At 38.7% G+C, this 24,834-nt stretch overlaps 2 protein-coding genes and 1 long non-coding RNA gene across 6 annotated transcripts in view; 2 read left to right on the forward strand and 1 right to left on the reverse strand.

The window, feature by feature from the left end:
• Positions 1-1,538: 1,538 nt before the first annotated feature.
• On the reverse strand, positions 1,539-24,336 carry LOC117597852 (uncharacterized). Its single transcript, XR_004578617.2, has 3 exons — positions 24,199-24,336; positions 2,752-2,807; positions 1,539-2,468 (listed from the first exon to the last, which is right to left on the reverse strand). It is a non-coding gene; the product is annotated as an uncharacterized LOC117597852 (long non-coding RNA).
• LOC113533405 (transcription factor HES-2-like) lies at positions 6,021-7,901 on the forward strand. The gene is made up of 3 exons (XM_026925544.3): positions 6,021-6,222; positions 6,334-6,421; positions 6,525-7,901. The coding sequence occupies exons 1-3, from the start codon at positions 6,049-6,051 to the stop codon at positions 6,839-6,841; spliced, it is 579 nt and encodes a 192-aa protein (XP_026781345.3). The 5' UTR covers positions 6,021-6,048; the 3' UTR covers positions 6,842-7,901.
• Positions 10,390-24,834, forward strand: part of acot7 (acyl-CoA thioesterase 7) — a 71,959-nt gene continuing 57,514 nt past the window's right edge. The window contains exons 1-3 of one of the 4 annotated variants that reach the window (XM_026925541.3): positions 10,390-10,536; positions 19,833-19,950; positions 24,242-24,398. In XM_026925541.3, coding sequence (XP_026781342.1) covers positions 10,451-10,536; positions 19,833-19,950; positions 24,242-24,398 — 361 coding nt within the window. In that variant the 5' untranslated portion in view covers positions 10,390-10,450. Of the gene's footprint in view, positions 10,537-11,319; positions 11,506-12,170; positions 12,192-18,823; positions 18,978-19,832; positions 19,951-24,241; positions 24,399-24,834 lie in introns of those variants that run through there. The other 3 variants (XM_026925542.3, XM_053236183.1, XM_026925543.3) reach the window with 3 other exon arrangements.

Below are 24,834 nucleotides of genomic sequence, written 5' to 3' on the forward strand. Positions count from 1 at the left end.
TGAATTTGAGCTCCATTCAATGTTATTAAAAAACTGGAAAGAATATGGCACAACCAACCATCTACCAAAAGTTATTGACGGGTAAGGAGGATATTAGTCAGATAACCATCCAAGAAGTCAAGGGTAACTCTGAAGAAGCTGGAGAGATCTACAGCTCAGATGGGTGAAGCTGTTCACAGGACAATCATAACCTGGACACACCACAAAGCTGGGCTTTATGAAAGACTGGTATGCCATATGATATCCTGTTTAGAATTTGTCAAAAGGCATGTTGGAGACTCAGCAAACATGTGGAAAAGAGTTCTCTGGTCTGATGAGACCAAAACTGAATGTTTTGGCCTTAGAAGAAATTACTATATTTGGTGGAAACCCAACACTGCTCTTCATCTTGAGAACATCCTCCACACAGTGAAGCATGTTGGTGGTAGCATCATGTTGTGCCTTACCCTTGGCCTTCTGGTTGCTTCTCTGACTTGTCTATCCTCATGTTTGTGCCATATTTTTTTAATGTTGCTCTGTGGAATGTTCAGTGTTTGAGATATTTCTTAAAAAAATCTTGATTGATACTTTTCCATAACTTAGTCCTGGACTTGATAGCTCCTTGGTCTTCATGATGCTCTTTGTTTAGATATGTTATCTAACAAACTCTTGGGCCTTTCAGAAACAGATATTGAGATCACGTGAAGCTTTAATTGCACACAGGTGAACTCCATACAACTAATTATGTGATTTTTGATTGGCACTGAAATTAATTTAAGGGTTTCACAGCAACAGGGGTGAATATCTATGCAATTTTGTTGTGTTTTTATTTGTAAGTACTATTGCGAACTGTATTGATTCCCCTGCCCCTCACTTCAATATTATGGGCTATGTTGTGTAGATTCATGGCATACACGATATGGACAAATGTGTGTGGACACCTGACCATTACACTCATATGTGAGCCTTCCTCAAAATATTGCCACAAAGTTGGAAACACAGAATTGTCTAGACTTTCTTTGTATGCTGTAGCGGTACAATTTCCCTTCACTAGAACTAAGAGGCTTAAACAGGTTCCAACATGACAATGCTCCTGTGCACAAAGCAAGGTCCATGAAGACATGGTTTGCCAAGGTTGGAGTGGAAGAACTTGAGTGGCCTGCACAAAACCCTGATCTCAACCTCACTGAACACCTTTGGGATGAACTGGAAAGCCGATGTGTCCCAGGCCTTCTTGCCTGATATCACTGCCTGACCTCACTAATACTCTTTGTGGCTAAATGGGCAGAAAACCCCACAGCCATGCTCTGAAATCTAGTGGAAAGCCTTCCCAGAAGAATGGAGGTTATTATAACAGCAAAGGGGGTAATAAATCTGGAAGGAGATGTTCAACAAGTACATATGAGTGTGATGATCATGTGTCCACAAACCTTTGGCTGTATATAGAATACTGTATAATTCTAATTAAGTCCATTTCAGGTTGTAGCATTACAAAAAGTGGAAGTGTTCAAGGTGAATACCTATAAAACCACTAAAGTCACCTGCTGTCTTTAAACATGGAGCCTGTCCACCACTTCTTCTACTCCTTTCCTGCTCCAGCCCATTGACAAAACAAAACCTATGCTTGCCATCACCAGGTGTCTGGTGGCCCCTTGCTTTAAGGACTTGGGGTGGGGGTTAGCAGCTGGTTATCCGAGTCAGACCCCTGCTTTATTCTGTCACCAGACAAGAGAACAAGAGAATTTTTCACAATTGTTTATTGACTTTAGGTATTTTGTGGCATACTAAAAACTAAAAACCTATGACCCAGTTATATTTTAGTTTCCATACTGGCCGATACATATACTGTATGCACATGTACAAACACATGTGTCAGATAATGCAGCTGAAAAAATATCAAGAAAACCAGCCACTTTTCTAATAGTGAATGACTAGTTTTGCTCCTTTGAAACACAAGTTGACAAACTTACCCTTTACACTTCATCTTGTCCAGACACTCTTGTATATTACCAGAGTGTTTATCTTTGCATAAAAAAGGCGTGATTATAGTTGAAACAATATGAAATTTGGGCTGAAATGCAACTGTTATGTTACATAATAATGTTACTTCTATGTGGTGAACACTTTAATGTGAACAACCCATTCTTTGGTCTAAATCTTTTCCCCAATATCAAGTACAGAAAAATACTGCAAATTTTGAGTGCATGGCATTTCAGAATGCAATAAAACATGTAACAAGTAATAATAGCCACAAATATGTAAATACTAAAGTACATTTAATAGGTTCACACTGAGAAATTGTTTGTACATGCACAGAGCTTGCTGAATAAAACATTTCTTAGTTTACAGTATAACATTTGCTGCATTCAGTTTTGCATTCAGTGCACTTGAAGAATAGCAGACAACACTCCTCCCCCATGTCATCTGATTCAGTGTGCTCCAAAATCCTTACCCCTACTTCCTCAGCAACATCTTACTGTTAAGGGTATCTGAAAAATATATGGTTTTTCAGCCAAATTAACAAAGAATAGATTTTAATATAATCAATATAATCACACATATTCTTATTGTCTTCCTGTACTTATTCAGGGAATAATATATCCTTCTACCAGTTTTATGTACATGAACTAATTATAAGCAGTTATAATTTAAATGTCAATAACAAACAGATGGATGCAAGGACATTTATTTAAAGACAACATGAGGAACAAAACTGAAAAGGCAGAAGGAATACATAGTGATTTTTCAAAAATAAAATTTCAACATTCTCACCTCTTGCTTGGTGGACGGGAGCAGTTCTGCTTTTTATGATATCACCTGATGGATGTCTGGGAGACAATAGAGAGAGAAAAAATGAGAGTGTGCTTTTGTTAGAGTGAGGCAAAAATATCCAAAATTCTATTATAATGAATACATTCATCTATATCCTAGTTTTTTTTCTGATTGCACTGCACATAATGTTTTATGGAGCGGCTTGTCTAACAAGCATAATCTCTCAGCACAGTAAGATATTAACTGCTACATCAGCCAGTGATTATCTGCAGACTATCACCATGCATTTTCCACAAACTGCAGCTGGTCTTTAATCTGTCAGTTCTCCTCAGCTTGTGCTCCTATAGGACACATTGGCACATTTTACTTTAGTTTAGTTTAATTGTTATAGATTACACAACAAAAAGAAAACATTACTTTTGGAAGATATTTTCCTTATTCATTATTAATGAAGATTTTTGTTGAGCTGTAAGCAGTAGTCCACTTCAGAATGAATAGTGCGTGCTCTTTTCCTCTCTTTGTCCTCTTTTTCTTCTCATCTTACCTCCTTAATTCCCTAATAGCCTTTCATAATATACACAGTATATAGTGTATATAGCGTATATATAGTGTATATTGAGAAAATAAAATGCAATGTTCTATAAGCAACAATGTTTAAGATAATGACTGAATTTCAAATGGTTGTCTGGAAATATATAGCATATAGAGTACAGAAGCCATGATTTCATACTACATATATGATCTTCACACTTATTTGTGGTATAGCAATAGTCCAGGTTTCATACTTTTTAAGGAAAAACAACTTAAACTTCAATGACAGAATAATAATTATGATTATAAGGGATGCAAAATTATATTTGTAAGTAAAGCATTTATTAATAAGCATATTATTTCTGTTATATATATACATTAGTTAATATATTATGGTAGGCCTAGTAAAGTTGTTTATTGAAGGCAAAAATGCCTTAAACAGACTTCAGTTTCAGACAAAGGAAACAGGACATTTTCTGAAAACGTGCTCAATCTGCCCTGAGTCGTTACACGTGAGCTAAAACATTGTGCGTCGCTTTCTCCTCATGCATAAGAGCCTGGCTGGTGTAGACGTGCATTGTTCCCCACACCACAATGCTTGGGTTTAAAAAAGAGGGGGTTTAAACAACACGTCTGCTTGCTGTTCAGTCATCACACTTGTTCTCCTACTAGGAAACATCCAACCTCATCATTCCCAAACCCTGGACAAAAAAAGCTCGCTCTCCAGTTGCGCATTCACAGATGGGGCACCCACGCTAAACGCGTTTCTGAGGACAAAAGAAACCCCAACCGAACGCAATTCATGCAAAAAAAAAAAAAAAGTTCTCGGGTTCACAGGTCTGTGCCCGCGCCGAGTGGCTCGTGCGGCCGGTAATTAAGGAGCCCGCGGGGAATTGGGGCGCGTGCGGAGCGGTTACAAGCTATTGAGCGGGGAGCCTCTGTCGCTCCCTTGTGTTCGCTCGTGCAATCCTGATAACATTTTCTTAAATTTAAAACTAAATATAAAGCACGCCAGTAACTCTTCTTGTTCGTGGGATGCATCTATCCGCCAGCATGTGAAACCGAATTGCGCACAAGTGCGCGCATAGAGAAATGCGCAGGAGTAACTCTAAACTTCCATACACCTGAAAAACAAGGAGTTGCATCGTACACTAAACCCAAAACTACATTTTTTGATATCTCACAAAGTCACACATACGCTTTTGATCATGTTGACAGCAATTATGTAAAGGATATTTGGCAGATACTAGCCTTCTAATGCCTTTTCCCCCAACCAAGCTGTTTTTTTCAGACATGAAAATGATAAACACGCGTCGCTTTGTCCCAAAGAGGGGGTTTAAACAACACGCCGTAAAGTTCCCAAGCCAACAGCCAGCCAATGAGCACGCGCAAAACACCAAGAAACGCTTCTTCTTTTGTCTGATCATCTGTAATCCAAATCCACTGATGACAGGCATGCAGATGGGCCATGCACTGACGCCAAATATTTTTCAAAAACTAAAGTGTATGCACAGAAAAAAACACATTGGGAGATGGATCGTACATAGGCATGCCCATTGCGCACAAGGAGGGAGGGGGTGGATAGTTATCTAGGAGGCCATCTGGTCTCCTCGCCATGACGCGTGCTGGACGCGTGGATCCCGTGGGGATGCACGGGTTACAAACTGAAAATATTTCTGTGTGTGCACCACACAAAGCCCTCACGCTTGCTTCAAAGTCGATGCAAACGTTATGGTCACAAATACGACGCTTTTAAGTCGTGCGTCGTAGCCAGGATACCCAAAACGCAAAGATTTCCTTCTAATGCGTAAAAATACAGAACATCTGTATCTTACATGTTGGATACCCATTTTCTAGACCTTTCATCATGTGGGTTAGTGGACTCCTTAAACTAAACATAAGCCAAACGTAGAGACGCCATTCAATGCCCCCCCACCCCCAACACACACACACACACACACACACACACACACACACATACACCAACCCTCGCGCACCATGGATGCAGGTGAACGCCTACGTCATCGCATGTACACGTCAAGGGAAAAAACTATTGTTGATCAAATTTTACAAGCAGATGTTACTTAAAAATGGCGTGGCTTGGGGATCTGTGCTTGTAATTTAAATTATAGATACTCAACACCCCCCACACACACCCACCCCAGCCCATTGCACATCCATTCCTTGTGTTCCCTCCTTTTTGTCTCACACCCTCCTCTATATATAAAAGCATATATATTTTATTACACACCATTAACGGGATGTTTATAAGTTGTATATTATATGCATCAACAGATATTAAACATTAGGTTTTAAATTGCTAGCTCTCAGTTCACGTCGTGGTGAAATAGTACTTACTCCTATTGAGAGTTCACAGATATAGATTAAATAGCATTATACCAAAAGATTGTTGATAAAAAAAAATGCCTCAGACAAAAACACATCACAACACACGTTTTCTGGATTCAGAAGTAATCATGCATTTTTGATAGAACGTCGGTTAGTAGCACAGAGGCAGAATTTTATTCAGATAAGAATGTCAAAAAGCGTATGGAAACCTAAATGAATGAAAAGTGATCACGTGCACAGATTTTTAAACGCCAGCCTATTGTTCTGCGCCTCAAAACTTTAGCGTTGGTGCGCGCGCGTGGCTTGTGGTGGGCGTTCCCATGACGCGGTGAGCGTGGATAAATAGCGCGCGCTGACCGCTGCTCAGGCAGAAACCCCTCATCGTAAGAGAAGACTACATCTCTGCAGGAATCAAGAATGACTCCAGCTGTGTCTTTCCCGCCCCGCGGTGCCAGCACGGTGGCCATGAGAAAAGAGGCCTCGGAGCTGCGAAAAACCTTAAAACCTCTGATGGAGAAGCGCAGACGAGCGCGCATTAATGACTGCCTCAGCCAGCTGAAAAACCTCATCCTTCCTCTGATGGGAAAAGATGTAAGTAGAAGTTCAGTTCCATTTACAGATGCATCCAGATCTGTTTAGAAATCTAAGGAGTTTGGTGCCTTCTGCAGGTTGAACTCATGTTTCTTTTGTTTTGTGTTTCAGAACTGTCGCTACTCGAAGCTCGAGAAAGCAGACATCCTGGAAATGACGGTCAAATTCCTCACTGATGTCCCTCAGACTCCGATAAATGGTGCGCGCTCTTTTTCTTTTCTTGCCTATTTTCTATTTTTTGAATCTAATATCTCAGACGCAAAGAAAACTAAAGTGCATGCCTTCTTTATTTTGGTCCCCAGATGCTGCAGACAGTTACAGAGAGGGCTATGAAGCGTGCCTGCAGCGGGTCTCCGCGCTCCTCCCGCGCACGAGCCTCGACCGTGAAACCTGCGCGCGCGTGCACGACTTCATCCAGCAGTCGCTGCGCTCGAGCTCGCCGGCCTGCCGCACGTGCAGCGCTCGCACCTCCAGCGCGCTCTCACCGATCCAGCACGAGCGGCTTCTGAGCCGGAAATGGATCGACATCACTCGGAGAGAAAAGCGCGCGAGCGTCACTGCGGAGAGAGCTCAGGATGCGCCACAGGTCGCCGCTCAGCCCGTGTGGAGACCGTGGTAGCTGCAGAGAAGCGGCACGCGCTTCATGCTACTTGTTAAATAATGTACATAAACAGCCTAGAGATGAGTTGTAAATACTTGCAGCTATGTATAGCGTGCTGACTTGAGGTACTAAGTCAAGTCGATTTTTACTTAAGTATTGTATACTTGTTCGCTTTGTCAAAATTCGCTCGTTTGTATCTATCGGTTCGTTTTCTTAGAGATCCTGCGCGGAAGCTGTAAATAACGCGCGCGTGCGGTTTGGGGTTGAGGGTGAGGGCTTGTAGAAAACGCCTATGTAAGACCCTGGGGGTTGTCCAGTGTAAGACATGTGCTCTTCCACTTCAGTATTCTGAGTTTGTGCAGATTATTTCACTCGTAAGCACATTATGTTGTGTTTTAAAGTCTCATTTCTGAGAGATGTGCTGTTTATTCTCTTTGTTTACTTTGTTTATTTCTTTGTTTACAGTCTCATTTTTAGAGACGTGTTATTTATTATTTTTGTTTACTTGTAAACACGTTTGATGTGTTATACAGTCTCATTTCTGAGACGTGTTATTTATTATTTTCTTTGTTTACTTGTAAACACGTTTGATGTGTTATAGTCTCATTTCTGAGAGACGTGTTATTTATTATTTTCTTTGTTTACTTGTAAACACGTTTGATGTGTTATAGTCTCATTTTTGAGAGACGTGTAATTTATTTATTGTTTACTTGTAAACACGTTTGATGTGTTATTCAGTCTCATTTTTGAGAGACGTGTTATTTATTTATTTATTGTTTACTTGTAAACACGTTTGATGTGTTATACAGTCTCATTTTTAGAGACGTGTTATTTATTTATTGTTTACTTGTAAACACGTTTGATGTGTTATACAGTCTCATTTTTAGAGACGTGTTATTTATTTATTGTTTACTTGTAAACACGTTTGATGTGTTATTCAGTCTCATTTTTGAGAGACGTGTTATTTATTTATTTATTGTTTACTTGTAAACACGTTTGGTGTGTTATACAGTCTCATTTTTAGAGACGTGTTATTTATTTATTTATTTATTGTTTACTTGTAAACACGTTTGATGTGTTAGACGGTCTCATTTTTGAAGAGATGTAGTATTTATTTTGTTTGTTTATGTAATTATTCTGTACTTTTAAATAAAAGAAATGGGCTAACCAAATGTTTTGCCTCTGTTTATTCGACTTAAGTACAATGAGGTGTTTTTAAGTCACAGATTTAACACAGAAATGAAGGACTGGATAAGTGTCATACTCCAGACCGGAAATACACTAGGATAATGAAGGTGGGCCTATAATATGGTTCACCTGGGTGTCCAGTGACTCAGCCATTACTACTGTAAAGTAGCACAAGATCTGAAGCCATTTCTCCTACACATTAAAAGACGTGTACTGAAGAAGGTATTACTTCCTACCATGTCTTTCCGCAAAGAGCAAAGTGTATTAGGGTCATTTTTACTCATCATTTGGATTATAACCTATTGCATTACATTATGATTTCATAAGTGCACTTTAACTGTGACTCAGCTCAAAACGCAAAATGCAAAGTGCAATCATACAAAGCCCCCACAAAACACCACGTGGGTTTGATTATCGGTGCGATGGTCTCTGCTGCCACCTTGTGGTGAAATTTATTTACGCACATTTGATTCAGATGACTTCTGCTTTTATCACAACAGGAAAATAAATAATAAATATCCTAATTAAAAAGAAAGTAAAAAGCACTCAGTACACAGGACAAATATAGCCATGAAGTTCATGCAAAATTACTCATAGTTTGTTTAAAAGTGTTCATAAAATAAACAGCCTCCTGTTATTCAGTCAGTAGTTTCATACACATAGGGCAAGGCTATCTATCTCATACTGCCAGAGACTCTCTTTTCCACACAAGTTTTTGTCTTGCATTTAACCTGTTAGTTTTTCTTTGTTATAGATTTTTTTCTTTTTTTTAAAAATACCCCTTGTAGCTTTTGTCATTCTTACTGTGAATTTATTAACCATTTGTTCATGTAAATATGTGAAACTCTTTTGCACAGAGACTCAAAAATGGCTTTCTATATCATTCAAACTACCTGCATAAAATGGTTTTATGGAACTCTAAATGACCAAAATATTAATTTATTCATTACCACAGCTTTGCTCATAGCTATGCTTTTCATTCACAAATGTAATTGGAGTAATAAATGTCCTGCTTTTGGCTACTTTCATGCACAATATCAATAGAATTAATCTGATTTGGGATTTTCTACATAGCAAGTGTGCCCATGTTATGGCTGTTGCCCCCAACCTGACTGTCAGCCATTTTAATAGGAACACCTGTACACCAGGCTACTTGCCAGAATTACACTAAGCTATATAGTAAATGTGGGCCTATAATATGGTTCACTTGGGCGTCCAATGACTCAACCATTACTATTGTAAAGGAGCACAAGGTTGAACGACATGTACTGAAGAACTTATTACTTCCTGGTGTAGTAGCACAACATCTCATTTAATTATTCAATCAGCCAATCATGTGGCAGCAGCCCAGCACATAAAATCATTCAGATACAGGTCAAGAGCTTCATTCATGTTCATATCAATCATCAGAATTGTGGGGGAAAAAATCTGATCTTGGTGACATTTACCATGACATGGTTGTTGGTGCCAGGTGGGCTGGTTTAGGTATTTCCGAAACTGCTGATAAGAATCTGTCAGAAACTGTCAGATAGGAACGACTTGTTCTGAGCTGACAGGAAGGCTATGATACCTGAAATAACCACTCTTTACAACTGTGGTGAGCAAAAAAGCAGTTCAGAATGCTGTAACCTTGAGAAGAACACATCGGGTTCCACTCCTGTCAGTCAAGAACAGGAATCTGAGACTACCGAGGGCACAGACTCACAGACGCTGGACAGTTAAAGATTTGGAAAAAAAATTGGCCAGTTTCCACATTTGATGTGAACTTTAACTGAAACTTTTGTCCTGTATCTGCAAGGGTTTATACACTGCACTACTGCCATATGATTGGATGTGAACGTGTAGAGAGGGGGCACAGTGGATTATTGGTCAACACTGTTACCTCGCACTTCTGGGGTTGGGGGGTTTGAATCCTGCCTCTGCCCTGTGTGTGTGGAGTTTGCATGTGCTCCCCATGCTTCGGGGGTTTTCTCTGGGTACGCTGGGTTTCCTCCCCTAATCCAAAGACATGCACTATAGGCTGAATGGCATTTCCAAATTGTCTGTAGTGTGTGAGATTGTGGCCTGTGATAGGGTGTACCTGCCTCGTGCCCCAAGTTCCCTTGGATAGGCTCCAGGCTCCCCCATGACCCTGTGTACGATAAGTGGTACAGAAAATGGCTGGCTGGATGGATGAATGTGTATATTGAAGTATTAAAGTTGGTGCAGCTATATATTACTTGTCCTTTGCAAAAAAAAATAAATAAATAAATAAAAATTTAATGACATAAGGAAAAATCTCTCATTTTAACCCATCCCCAGATTTCTTTAATAATGCATTATATTATCTGTTAGCTCTAGCGTGTATGTGTGTGTGTGTAATAGCACAGTATCCGGTGAATCGATTCACCCTCCAAAGCCCGTGTGCTCCGAGTCATTCAGTGTCATTTGGAGACTGTGATGTCCGACAGCAGGGCTGCACACACACCACCCGTCATGTCTGCTCCAAATTCCCCATCATCCTCACCGTCCATTCAGATATGCAGGTAAGATGTAAGCAGGCTGACTCTTGCTAAAGGCTCGGCTTTTCTCACTGCTTATAGACCGCATCGCATCTTTCAGGCAACCAGACTAGCGTCGCAACACGTCGCGTGCGTGCGCGCGCGCGCGGCCCCGGTAATCCCCGCTGTTTAGCTGTAACAGACAGATCACATAACAATCCAGTGTCTCTACCGCGCTCTGTGCATGTCTGAAATAAGAATAATCATCATCATTATTATTATAACCATAAAAGCTAGGATTACTACCAGTGAGCATTGCGTTCCGGTCGTATGGCTTTACAGGAAGCATTAGTTATCGGATGCCGGCGTATTTTGACGCCTCCTGTTTATGTAGCATGTGATGACCTGAACACACATGATGCTGAGAAAGAGCCTACAAGGTTATTCAGAGGTCATCAGGGCTATAGCAGGACTGAATAACACCGCATCCGGATATAAGGTGTAAAGCTGCGTGGCGCACGAGCGTGTTGAGCTATGCATGTGCATAATGTCAGTGTTCAAAGCTTGGGTTTTAGCGGCTAGCTATGTGTTCCGGAATGAATGTTTTATGACAGGAAAAAAACACTATATGACATCAAATCTACATAGAATAATTTCATAATTCCAGCTTTAACAACTGAGAAAAGGCCATTAGAAATTAGTTGGCGCGTTATTTACCGGCCATTCTCTGCCCGGCTTCCGGCCCTCTAGTGGCAGCCAGGTGTAACTACACTCATTACAGACGTAAGAGCAACGTCATCACGTAAACTCACGGCTGAATTCCAAATAGGATTGTACTCCCTATATGCACGCGCTACATCCTGCTTACAGTGATGGCTCTCTTACGACCTATGTAGTGCACATATATAGTAAATAGAGAGCCATTTAGGATTGAGCCCACGTGTCAACACACATGAACATGTTTCGTCTTCCTTTAGGGACAATGTCGAGGGGTTTGGCGCTTGTCACATCCAGGTATGTAAACTTGCATGTTTAGAGTACAGTGGAAGCGCCTAAAGCCTACAGGAAGGCGCGACTGGTTGCTCTGCGGAAGTGAACCGTATGCTATGCGGAAGTATTCGACGTGTATGGAACTGCACGACACTGCCCCCATTAAAGATATCTATAAGAACTTTCTTGAAATAGGGGAAATAATAAATCCGGACCACCTCGTTAATGTCGTAAAGCAGTTTTTACATATTCTGTCTATCTATCTATCTATCTATCTATCTATACACCGATCAGCCATAACATTAAAACCCCCTGCCTCTTCCCCAGGTAAGTAACACACACGCACCCGGCCGTCCACATGAGGTCAAAGAAAACGTCATTCATCAGACCAGGCCACCTTCTTCCATTGCTCCATGGTCCATTTCTGATGCTCACGTGCCCATTGTTGGTGCTTTCGCTGGTGGATAGGGGTCACATTGGGCACTCTGACCGGTCTGTGGCTACGCAGCCCCATATGCAGCAAGCAAGTGTGTTCTGACACCTTTCTATTATAGCCAGCTTTAACTTTTTCAGCAATTTATGCTATAGTAGCTCTTCTGTGGGATCAGACCAGACGGGCTAGCCTTCGCTCCCTATGTGCGAGCTATGAGCTTTGGGCGCCCATGACCCTGTCACCGGTTCAACGGTTGTCCTTCCTTGGACCACTTTTGGTAGGTACTAACCACTGCATACCGGGAACACCCCACAAGACCTGCCATGTTGGAGATGCTCTGACCCAGTTGTCTAGCTATCACAATTTGGCCCTTGTTAAAGTTGCTCAGATCCTTATGCTTGCCCATTTTTTCCAACACACAATCTTTGAGAACTGACTGTTCACTTGCTGCCTAATACATCCCACCCCTTGACAGGTGCTACTGTAATGAGATAATCAATGTTATTCACTTCACCTGTCAGTGGTTTTAATGTTATGGCTGATCGGTGTACATATATATAAGTCTAGGTGTCTTAATTGTAGAGATGGACAGCTCTGCCTCTCCATGAAGGATACACCATTTGTGTCTTGAAGGTTACTTCAAAATGGAATCGTTTTCTGTGGTGTAGCAGCTGAGAAATGGACCCTAGCTTGGCCTCACCTTTATGGGTTATTCGGTTTGTCCCTCTGGTGGAAGTCGTACAAGTTCTATCTAGTATCATGTGACACATGGTTTGTAACAAATCTAAGTTTCAAAAACTAGAACCATTAACTATGACAAAAGCCTTTTGTTCCTAAGAGTGCTCTGTTAGACAAAAAGTTCTCCCAGTTCTCCATTTTTATTCTGCACACTTACTAACACACATGACTGGGAGGCCAATCTGCACTCTTTCAGTGTATATTATGTGACTTTTATGAGTTTTATGGGACTGGAAGAGAATATGAACTATGGACTTATGGCATTATGGTCTCTAAATGTGCAACCGTGACGCATGATTTGCAACAAAGGGACTCAAAGTTATACACTTTGCATTTATACATTTATACATTTTGTTATACAGTTTGCCTGGCAAAGTGAAAGGAAGCTTTGCAAATTGTGAAAACAGAAATGAAAGATAGACTGAAAATGTGAACCATTCGCTACTGCAAAGCTGTCCAATTATAAGGTTATGTGCTTCACTTAATAGTACAACAGCCATCATGTGAAAGAGAGTTTACAACCTGACCATTGTTTACAGCTTGACCATTTAGCAATGGCTATCATGTAGCAAGGCTTTTGGGTCCCTGCAGGACTAGTAGTTAGGCCTCTGTGCTCTCTCACCGCTGCGGCTAGGGGTTCAACTCCCAGCCCGGGGAACCAACCCCAGCACTCCAAGTGCTGGTCCCAAGCCTGGATAAAATTGGGGAGGGTTGCATCAGGAGGGGCATCTGGCATAAAAACTGTGCCAAATCAAATATGTGGACCGATGATCCACTGTGGCGACTCCTAACAGGAGCAGCCGAAAGAATAAGAACAACAACATCGTGTAGAAAGGCTTTTGGAAAACTATACCTGAAGTTGGGGCACTGATCTAACACCTGCCAGATTTATAAAAGTTTCAGTAATGCTGATTTTCTTTTGTACTCATGTTTGTATGTTGATAAATACCAAACAGCCGTAAATGACAAAGTGCGTTCACGCGGCCCATTTGCGTTTAGTGACCCCCACCCCATAAAACTCCATCAAAGCTCGGCAAAGCTCACAGAGCTGAAAAACACCAAAATGACTAAATGGTAAAAGAGGCCTACTAAGGTCCAGTTATGCAGCTCAGCCATTAAAGCGTGTTGGCTCCCATAGACACACACTAACACTTCATCCTTTTATAGGACAGAATTACTTTTTTGTAACTGAATGCCTAGTCTTATTTGTCTTAATTTGTGGATTTGTTTTGGTCTTTAATGTGAAAGTTTCACAAATTGTTCATTAAATTTGTGCATGCAGTTGAAATAAATCAGTAATTTTAAACTTTGCAACATAATCTGTGTATTAAATTGCAATAACTATGGCCAATTATGCAATTTGAACCTTATCAATCAAGGTTCACAGTAGTGCGTCACCTTATATGTTTATTTACACAATTTCAGGAGTTCTTGTAGGATATAAATGTATTTCCAAACTAACAGGATTTTCATGAATATATGACACATTTCTTGTGTAAGTGCTCAAAATGATGTCCAGTATGAAAAATGAGCCCCATTGTGCTCAACCTTGTGCTGCTTTGGGTTTAACACAATACAGGTTTAATTCTAAATACTAATCAGCCACTCTTCTTATGAATTAGCCATCTGTATTGTTTAAGGAATTCAACATTAATACAGGCTAATGTTCCTTCAGTGTACTGTATATTTACCTAATACTTGGTATGGATTGTAGGTTAAATAATGACTGACTTCTCAAACTTTAATAGTACGCAACGGAAAACTGCAAAGACACACATTATTTATTTGAGATACAGACATTTTCTGAACCTGCAGCTGTTGCACGGATACTGAATTCACCTACTATTGTGGATAGAAGAGATGACGTCAAAAGGATATTCTGAGTGTTTTAAATGCAATGGTTGAGCTGTGAGCTGTGTTAGTTTTGCCTGAACTCTTCGGAAACATGCTAAATAGTCGGATTTTACTGAAAGAAGTCCAATGCTTTCTGCACTGTACTCTACCCAGGTAGGAATATATTCAGTTGTATATGGTAAAATATACAGCCTATGTTTCTGTTCTGTTTTATAGTATAGTGTTTTGTTCTCTTGTGCTATATGGATATAAAACTTGAAAGATCTTATATAAAAAGTGTACAACCTACATGGCTATTCAAGAGAGGTTATGCACTGCTTCTAGGATCATGTTCACAAAAATCAAACTGGTCATGTGTGATAAATAGAGACATACACATCAAAGATTTCTTGTTAATGATCAACTATTTGTGGCCATCTGTTGTGAAGCAACTCACTCCACTGGTCAGATTAAAAAATGGCCTTTCCAAAAGCTTATTCAAGGTTGTCTGTTGAGACGCATATGAACGTGTGGTCTCATGAGTGCTAATCAAGAATCAAATGTACTAAACATTTGCTGAAAAAAAGGGGCAAAACTGACACAAGATCGTGTGACACATCTTATGTCACCAGATCAGCATTATGTGTTATACAGTTGTGAAAAATTTGGTATTACACAGTGGTGTAAGAATTTGTCTTATTTTCACGATGGCAGTGGGATTGTATATTGGTTATTCAAAAGTCATTACTCTGGACTTAATCTGCATGTGAATCCTAATTCTTGTGAATCATGGATCTGTGATTTCTTGTAGAAGGAACACAGTGAGGTTTAATGCAACCATGGGGCAGTAATCAAGACTGAATACATGATCTAACCTCTTAAATAATACATTCTTCTCTTTAAATTGAGGTCTATAAGGTACCAGGCTACTCGACACCATAAACTCCTAGTTTTACTCACAAAACTACTTTCAGTTTCACTAAAATCTTTTACTGAATAATTGATAGTAGGGTCATCCATGAAAACTGCAGCCATTCAAATGTATATAAATCATTGGCAATAAAATTTAACATTGCGGTGAATATTGTTAAATATCATGTAAGGTGTTACACCTTGAGTTATACATGAGACAATTTCAAAGTCATCCTGTTTCTAACTACTGTAAAAACATAATGTCTTTCTAAATTCTCCCCAATAATTAGTGTTGGTAATTGTGACATTCCTTACATTACCTAATACAGTAATTACAGTCAGGTACATAAGTATTTGGACAGTGACACAATTTTCAGAATTTTGCCTCTGCACACCACCACAGTGGATTTGAAATGAAGCAGTCAAGACGTGATTGAAGTGTAGACTTTCAGCTTTAATACAAGGGGTTTAACAAAAATATTGCATTAATTGTTTAGAAATTACAGCCATTTTTACAGAGTCCCTCCGTTTTCATAGGCTCAAAAGTAACTGGACAATTGACTGATAAGCAGTGTCATGGCCAAGTGTGGCCTGTTTCCTCGTTATTTAATGACAAATGAAGGAGATAAAAGGTCTGGAGTTGAATTTACATTTGTTAGCTGTTCATGGGAACTCTCAATATGCAGTCCAAAGAGGTGTTGATGCAAGTGAAGGAGACCATCAATCGACTGAAAAAACAAAACAAACCTATCAGAGAGGTAGCAGAAACCTTAGGAGTGGCCAAATCAACAATTTGGAACATTCTTATAAAGAAGAAATGCACTGGTGAGCACAGCAACACCAAAAGACCTGGAAGACCAGGGAAGACAACTGAAGTGGATGATCAGAGAATTCTTTCCTTGGTGAAGAAAAACCCCTTCACAACATCTAGCCAAGTCAAGAACACTCTGGAGAAGGTAGGCGTATCATTGTCAAAGTCTACAATCAAGAGACGCCTTCATGAATGTAAATACAGACGGTTTACCTCAAGATGCAAACCTCTGGTAACACTCAGGAACAGAAAGGCCAGAGAGGTCTTTGCTTAAAAAAAGCCTGCCCAGTTCTGATGCAAGATTAACTTGTATCAGAATGATGTGAAGAGAAGGGTATGGAGAAGAAGAGAAAGGGCTCATGATCCAAAGTATACCACATCATCCATCAAACATGTGGAGGCAGTGTTATGGCATGGGCATGTATGGCTGCCAATGGAACTGAGTCACTGGTGTTTACCGATGATGTGACTGCTGACAGAAGTAGTAGGATGAATTCTGAAGTGTATAGAGCTATACTTTCTGCTCAGATTCACTCAAATGTTGATTGGATCGAAAATAGATTAAAGAGTTATCTTGAAATAGTCAAGTGAACAGATCTTCAGATCCAAATTGTTGATTAGTTTCAAAATTCTGTTAATGTTATTTATTGACTTGTCAAATATGTCAAATTTTTATTGATAAATTCATTGTTATTTTCATGTTTTTGTTACATGCACAACACAGTAAATGCGATGTCTCATAACTCACGTTTAAGTGGAGATGATATCTTTTAACCCATATGCCATTATGTCCTGATGGTAATATCAGCATAAGGGTGTGAGTGTTTTTCAAAATTCCTTTTTCTGGAATTTTAGCCTCATGTTACAGTTTGGGTGCAGTTTTCATGGCGTGACCCAGTAGTTACAGAATAAAATGTTTGATCTGGTGTCAGAATTTCAAAGTAGGACACAGTCTTAAGACCTTGGGGTGAATTAAGAGTAATAGAAGTAGAAGTAGCAGGATGAAAGTAGTGAAATGCTGCAATAAAGTGAAAGTAGTCAAATGCTGCAATAGGAAACCTCTTCACAGTACAGATGGACCCAAAACGTACAGCGAAAGCAACCCAAGAGCTTCTTAAGGCAAAGAACTGGAATATTCTTAAATGGCCGAGTCAGTCACCTGACCTCAACCCAACTGAGCATGCTCTTCACTTACTGAAGACAAAACTGAAAGCAGAAAGACCCACAAACAAACAGCAACTGAAGGCAGCTGCAGTAAAGGCCTGGCAAAGCATCTGAAGGAAGGAAACTCAGCATTTGTTGATGTCCATGGGTTCCAGACTTCAGGCAGTCGTTGACTGCAAAGGATTTGCATCCAAGTATTAAAAATAATCCTTATATTTATGATTGTTAGTTTGTTCAATTACTTCTGAGCCTCAGGGACTCTGAGTGTATGACTGTAATTCCTAAATGGTTAATGCAATATTTTTGTTAAACCCCTTGAAATAAAGCTGGAAGTCTACACTTCAATCATGTTTTGATTGCTTCATTTCAAATTCATTGTAGTGGTGTACAGAGGCAAAATTCCAAAAATTGTGTCACTGTCCAAATACTTATGGACCTGACTGCATTTTTTGCTTTAATTTCTACCCTTTCCTGTATTAAAAGACTCCCTATTTTAGTATAGAGGCTTTGGGTGCGAGGTCTTTTAAAAGTTGTTGCGACTGTTAGCTTTGGTGTCTGCATGAGTTACGTTCAAAATGTCAAATTGTTATTGTAATTCATTGTAAGTTCATTGTTATTTTCATGTTTTTGTTACATGAACAACACAGTAAATGTGATGCCTCATAACTCACGTTTAAGTGGAGATGATATCTTTTGACCCATATGCCATTATATCCTGATGGTAATATCAGCATAAGGGTGTGAGTGTTTTTCAAAATTCCTTTTTCTGGAATTTTAGCCTCATGTCACAGTTTGGGTGCAGTTTTCATGGAGCGACTCAGTAGTTACGCAATACAACGTTTGTTCTGGTGACAGAATTTCAAAGTAGGACACAGCCTTAAGACCTTGGTAACTTGGGGTGAATTAATGATAAGGAGAAATCAGTAATACACAAAAGAGTCTTTCTTGGTACACAAAGAATCAAAATCTCTTTGTATGTAATTTTTGAACATATATTATTGATTTATAACCTGTAACAGAGTGAATACTTATACTTTCAGTTTGTTTTAATTTGTATATAATATTGCAAACTGTATTGGATTTTTCTCTGTAAATATAATTCCAATTAAATTCATTTCAGTTCCAGGTTGTAACATGACAAAATGTTAAGAATTTCATGTCTGGTTTGACTAACATAATTGTAATACTGCATAGTCATACTTAATGCTGCATATCAAGTTGGCCGTTTTTCACTTGCCCAGTGTGGTTAGGGAAATTAGTGCTCCTCCACTGCTCCAATAGAAAGCTCACATATTCATACAAGTCAAGCCCATTTCAAACACTTCCTGTGGGCGGGCACTTGCTCAGAAATTCATGTCGGCAGTGTCAGTCACTGGGTTACTCTCATTGGCTCAGAACCACATGGTCTGAGTGAGGGCAGGGCCGGTCTGGATGAGAGCCATGTTAGTGGTGGAGATAGTGATGATGTCATAGTCTGTAGTAGAAGAAGTGATGAATTAAAGGCCTGGTTTCCTTTTGTTTTGGCTTAGAAACACAAGCAGCTTCTCTAATTTGTGACTCAGGAGTTTATTCTGGCACACAAATGGCTCTTACTCAGCTGACCAGGTAGTTACACATTGGACTTCTGTTTGTGAATTAGAGCTTGTCGTTATGTACTGTATTCTACTGTAATGTACTTTTAGTCATATGCTGTGTCTCATATCAAGTCTAAATGAAGTAATTTTAATTTAACTAGCCTAACGATATAATTAGCTGTAAAAGGTCTGAGTATGCCGAGTACAGCAGGGTCACTCTCAGCAAAAAGGGTACTAATTGTTACCTTTAATTTGTATCTTTCACCTGGAAATGTGGATATAGTTTACCTTTTAGAGTAAAATTTTAAAGGTACACTATGTGCACGTTTCTAGGATAAAGGTACATACTGTATAAAAGATACAAAGGGTGTACGCATGAGAGAAATATTTCAGTGACGAGGAATGTTACAGATCAGTATTCTTTCTTCTGATAGTGTTTCCTGTTTAACATCTACACAAACTGGTTAAGGATGCCAGAAAGTTCTGTATCACCAGAGTACATAGGTTCTAGGTTGCGCAACTTGGAGGCACATAGCCTCCTCCATTATTATTTCTCTGCTTTAATGTATTTACATTGGTCTATACTTTGCACTTTTAGTCTATTGTAAACTTTTACAGTCTATAATAACGTGTCCCCATCATAGGCACGTTTTCATAGTAACCAGTACACTGATATGGATGATTAATATGTGTTTATGCCATCTCACAAACCACTGCAATGTCCACAGTGTCTCCGAGGTTTAACAGTCTCAGAGGTTTGATAAACAAATTACAATGCATTGACTCATCCTCCGAAACTCCAAAATGGAAACTCCAATGTTGGATGTTGCTGACTCACATCCAGTTATTACAGGTGATAATAATTGGGTTTGTTTGTGATTCTCAGAATTATGCGACCAGATGACGCCAACATCGTGGGTAACGTCCATGGTGGGACAATCCTGAAGATGATTGAGGAAGCTGGGTGCATTATAGGAACTCGCCACTGTAATACTCAAACTGGGGTGAGTTATGCTCCCCTGCACATTTTGGTCATCTAAAGTATTATTTTCTCAGTCAAATGTATATGGTATATACATGTGCACATGGCTTAATTATCAGGTGACAGATAATGGTTTTGTTTAAGCACATTGCCATTTTACTTGGTCTGTATTTTCAGTGTATGAGAATTTCTGTTTATAATAACTGACGTAAGAAAGGATTTATGACATACAGTAAATATAAAACGTTTTTGTGATGTAAAAAAAAATGAACCAAAATAAATCATGTCAGATCTTTTTCCACCTATAACGTGATATAGCAAGCAACAAAATTCAGTTTAAAGCAAATTGAAAAGTTTTAGGGGAAAAGAATGTACAATAACCTGGTTGCACAACTGTGCACACCCCTTAACTAATACTGATGCCGCTACCACCATGCTTCACCGTAGATATAGTGCTCCTTGGGTGACAAGCTGTCTTGTTTTTTCTCCGAACATATCTTTTAGAATATGTGACTTTATTGGTCCACAGTAATCATGTGATTGCTCACCTGTCTATACTGATCATGTGATTATTTATATGTTGCTGTTTATATGTTGTATGTTATTTATTTGTTATATGCTAACATTTAGAAGAAACAGCCTAAACGCACTCATTTTGACTTGCCCTGATGAAGGCCTTAATGGCTGAAACATGTAGGCATGTTCTTTAACTGTAACTATGACTGAATAACCATGAGATATTAAAGGTTTTTAGATATATTACTCACCTGAATGCTTCCATAACCATAACATATTTTGCCACACGGTTTGGGGTAATTGGAGTAAGGCTTGGATGTATTTTTTATTTTTATTTTTTGTTGGGAAAGGGCTTCCGTCTAAGGGGTTTCATGGCTTGCTATATCACATTAAAGGTAGAAAAAGATCTGACAGGATTTATCTTGGTTTCATTTTTTTACGTTACAAAAACCTGCCATTTTTATATCTCCTGTATATCTCTGAACTCCTGTTGATAGTTAATGTCACAACTGTCTAGTTTTTGTGAATTTCTAATATTAGATAGATTAGATTATCAGGCCTTGTTTTTGTCTCACTACTTTATACCATAATTTGCATTTACATTTCTTCAGTTAGCAGACACTTTCATCCAAAAAGATGTACAATTGTGCTGAAAAGTTGAGGGTTTAAGGCCTTGCTCAAGGGCCCAACAGTGTCAGCTTGGTGGTACTGGGATTCAAACCCACAACCTTACGATCATTAGTCCAGAGCCTTAACCACTTTAAGGGACAGATATCGTGGTATCTGTTCCTTCTTGCCTTATACCCAGTGCATGTAATGTATAGCGCACATGATGACATTTACAGACAGGGACAAGTTAAAGGAAAAACCAACACCTTCAGTGCGCCTTGGCATAGATTCTACAAAACCTTGTAGATGTACTGGGGGAAGAACACCTTTCTTCCAAAATATATTCTCTCAATTATTGGGTTGATAGAGTGCTCTGTCGAACATATCACTCCAAATTCTCCATTGGTTGTTCATATGGTTGAGATCTGGTGACCGTGAAGGCCATCGCATGTGATTTACTTTTTTCATCCTCATCAAACCATTCAGTGAGCCCTTGTGCTAAAGGCAAGCAATCAGAGAAGAAGGTTGTATTGATTTGCAGTGACTGTAACTTGAAAAAAAAGTTGATGAAAAAACAGGACTTATATAACAAGTTGTATTGATAGTTATGGACTGTTCTGGTTAGGATCATTGATAGTTTTCTAGAGTGTAACTTGGTTTCCGGGTTTCTCTGAAATCCAAAACAAACACTTGCTTGTTCCTTAGAATTATGTATCAGGGTTGGGTTAATACGGTCAAACCACAGCTAGACCAATTTACTGCCAAACATTCCTTAGATAAGAAGTCGAGGTTAGCCTTAATTGTTTAGAAATGAGCATTTTCACTTTTTCCTTTTTATCTACAGTCTAAACAAATTGACTAACCTAAGCAGAAAAGTCCTGTAGGGTGCCACTTTTCAGTCGAGGAACTTGAATGACTGCGAGCAACATAGAACAAATCAGGCAACTTCATAAACAGGACTGCTTTCACCAGGCAAGTTTACTCTGGAGGATTTTTTATCTTTGTGTTAAATCAGCTGAGACACATGGCGAGTTAGAGAAAGTGCTGAATACTAAAATCTTCTCTTTACAGTTCGCTATGAGTTTCCTCAAACTAAATAATTGAATACTTCTGCTGCAATGTTACTTCATCTAAAAAAAAAAAAAAAAAAAAAAAGTGAAATAGATACTGCTGGTGTGAGTCAATAGTGAAGTGTGTTGGGGAAATGACTATTACTTTACCATGTCATCAGACAGTGCACAAACTGAGTCTGTTTATTTCCAGTAAGAAGTCTATTAGTCACTGGTGTGTGGTCTTGGTTTTTAGGGTTGAGATGCTGTGTTTATGTGGTGTAGATCTAGAAAATGACACAAATAGTTTTGCTTTCCGGTTCCATGTAGAAAAGGCATTGCTGTGTAATTCCAGACATGAAATGGTCTCTAAGGTTAATAATAATGATAAAATGAACGTATAATTATACATGTAATTATAAGTATATGGTCTATGTATAATAATAATAATAATAATTGTTGATATGGTGACTTTTTTTTAAAAAACATTTTTGGAAAGTGTCTCCAGTGTAAGCCTTTTGTTAGCGTTTGCAAAATGCTCTGCTTCACATCATTCCATACTGACCTTTAATAACACCATCCTGTCACTGATTGTTCTCCTATAAAACTTCTATAAAAAACTGCTTACAAATTCATTCCTCGATGACTTTTAAACATGTTTGAACATGAGTGTTATTTATCAGAAGTGACAGAATAACTTCTTTTTTTTCCATTAGCTGCGTATACATTCAGATGGGGTTGTATCCTTTTTTATTTATTTATTTTTTTTTAACCACATTTAAAATGTCAGTTGCCTAAAACACTCCGTGACAGCACTTTAAATCTTTATACTTCTTTTATTAAATGTTAGAGGTATCTCAGACTACATTTACTATAAATTTTTAGAGAATAATTCTTTACTGAATAAAATCAACACGTATGTATTAACACTAGATGGTCAAACACACAACCATGATGGACTTCGGTGCCTTTAGTTTGTGAAAATTTTGTTCTGTTACTCAGTGTAAGTAAATAGCTTAATTAAGTTTTAGTGAAATTTGGACGCATTTTTGCAGTTAACAACAGCAGCAGATTTCTTACAAGTACCAATATAACTTTGTTTTCAAGTTCCTTTATAGCTACTGAGTACTTATTATATAAGTGTTCAATATACAGAAGCATATTCTTCTGTATAAGTTCAAAGCCTTATGCAGTGAAATATGTATATTTCACATTTTTCACACTTTCGATACAGATTTAATTCTGGAATTTGGTCCCACAAGCCTGAAGGTGCAAGAAAAAGTTGAGTAGTTTGGTCTGTCTCACATTTCCAGTCCCTTCACACTGAATACAGCGGAACAGTGTCTATACTAAAGTTGTTACTAAAAAAAAAATATCTTGCTCAAACCTGTTTATAACTAGATAGACGTCATTACTGGTAATAGTGCAGTTTACCACATGACGTTTTTGGTCATGTTTGTTAGTCATCAAGAAAATAGTTATTTGCATATGTCTATATGAGGTATTGCAAGGTATTGAAGTTTATAAAAAAAAAAAGCTTACAAAGCTTAATAACCAAAAAAAAAAAAAAAGAAATATATGCAGGCATATATATATATATATATATATATATATATATATATATATATATATATATATATATATATATATGAACATTTGATAAAAATTCCTCCAAAAATCAGTTTTTCAATCAGTTTTTAATCTATGAATTGTTACTGTATCCACTAGAGGGCAGCAGACAGTTGTACATTTTCTGCCACTGGCCATTAAAACTTAAAAAATAATTTCTACCAATCAGCCCTTCGAGATCGACTCTATTTGAACTATATAAAGCTCTTTCTGTGTATTTGTAGGCCGTGTGTTTGTCTTGAAGCGATTTCAAACAACAACAGATACTTCCATATGAGCACAGATCTTGAACTACATAAGGCAACTCTAGACATACATACATGTGGTCAGTGTAGAATGTTCTGGGTTGTCCATTAAAGTTAAGGATTATTTAATAAACGAATTTCTCACGAAGCAGCAAGTCTCTTTAAGCAACTGGTTCAAGAGAAGTCATGTACATGTTACCAAGCAAATGAAAACATAGTCACCTGAAAAGGCTGCTTCAGATCCTTCTTTTCATTTGTCTCGCAGGACCGCTGTGTTGCTGCCCTGGCACGAGTGGAGCGCACTGATTTCCTGCACCCCATGTTCATTGGCGAGGTGGCCCATGTGAGCGCGGAGATCACCTACACCTCCAAACACTCTGTGGAGGTGCAGGTCAACGTGGTGTCTGAAAACATACTGACAGGTTAGTGGATATTCAGATATGATCATAAACATGTGGCGGTCTCAGAAAACCTGTCAGAGGTCACTGTGGCTTAAATAAAGTGTTTCTGCATACATTTTGAGACTATTACTTAACACATACACATGTAGTAATTTTATTAAACTTACCCAGGCCTTCTGCAAAGATCACATTAGACAGATAAGGAGCCAATTTAACAAACTGCTGTAAAAAATAAGATAAGATAATCCTTTATTCGTCCCCCAATGGGGAAATTTGCATATGCTGTAGACTATGGATAAAGGTGGGTATAAAGATAGTCATATTTATTATTTTGGATTTTATTCAATTAAAAACAAATTAAATTAGTAAATCGAAGTTCCTGAAGACAGTCAGTGTGTTGGCGTCTTTCAGTGGAATTGTATTGGAATCTTTAAATCCAATTTTCTCCCTTTTCACT

This window comes from Pangasianodon hypophthalmus, chromosome 8 (genome assembly GCF_027358585.1).
Source record: "Pangasianodon hypophthalmus isolate fPanHyp1 chromosome 8, fPanHyp1.pri, whole genome shotgun sequence".
Taxonomy (NCBI): Eukaryota; Metazoa; Chordata; class Actinopteri; order Siluriformes; family Pangasiidae; genus Pangasianodon; species Pangasianodon hypophthalmus.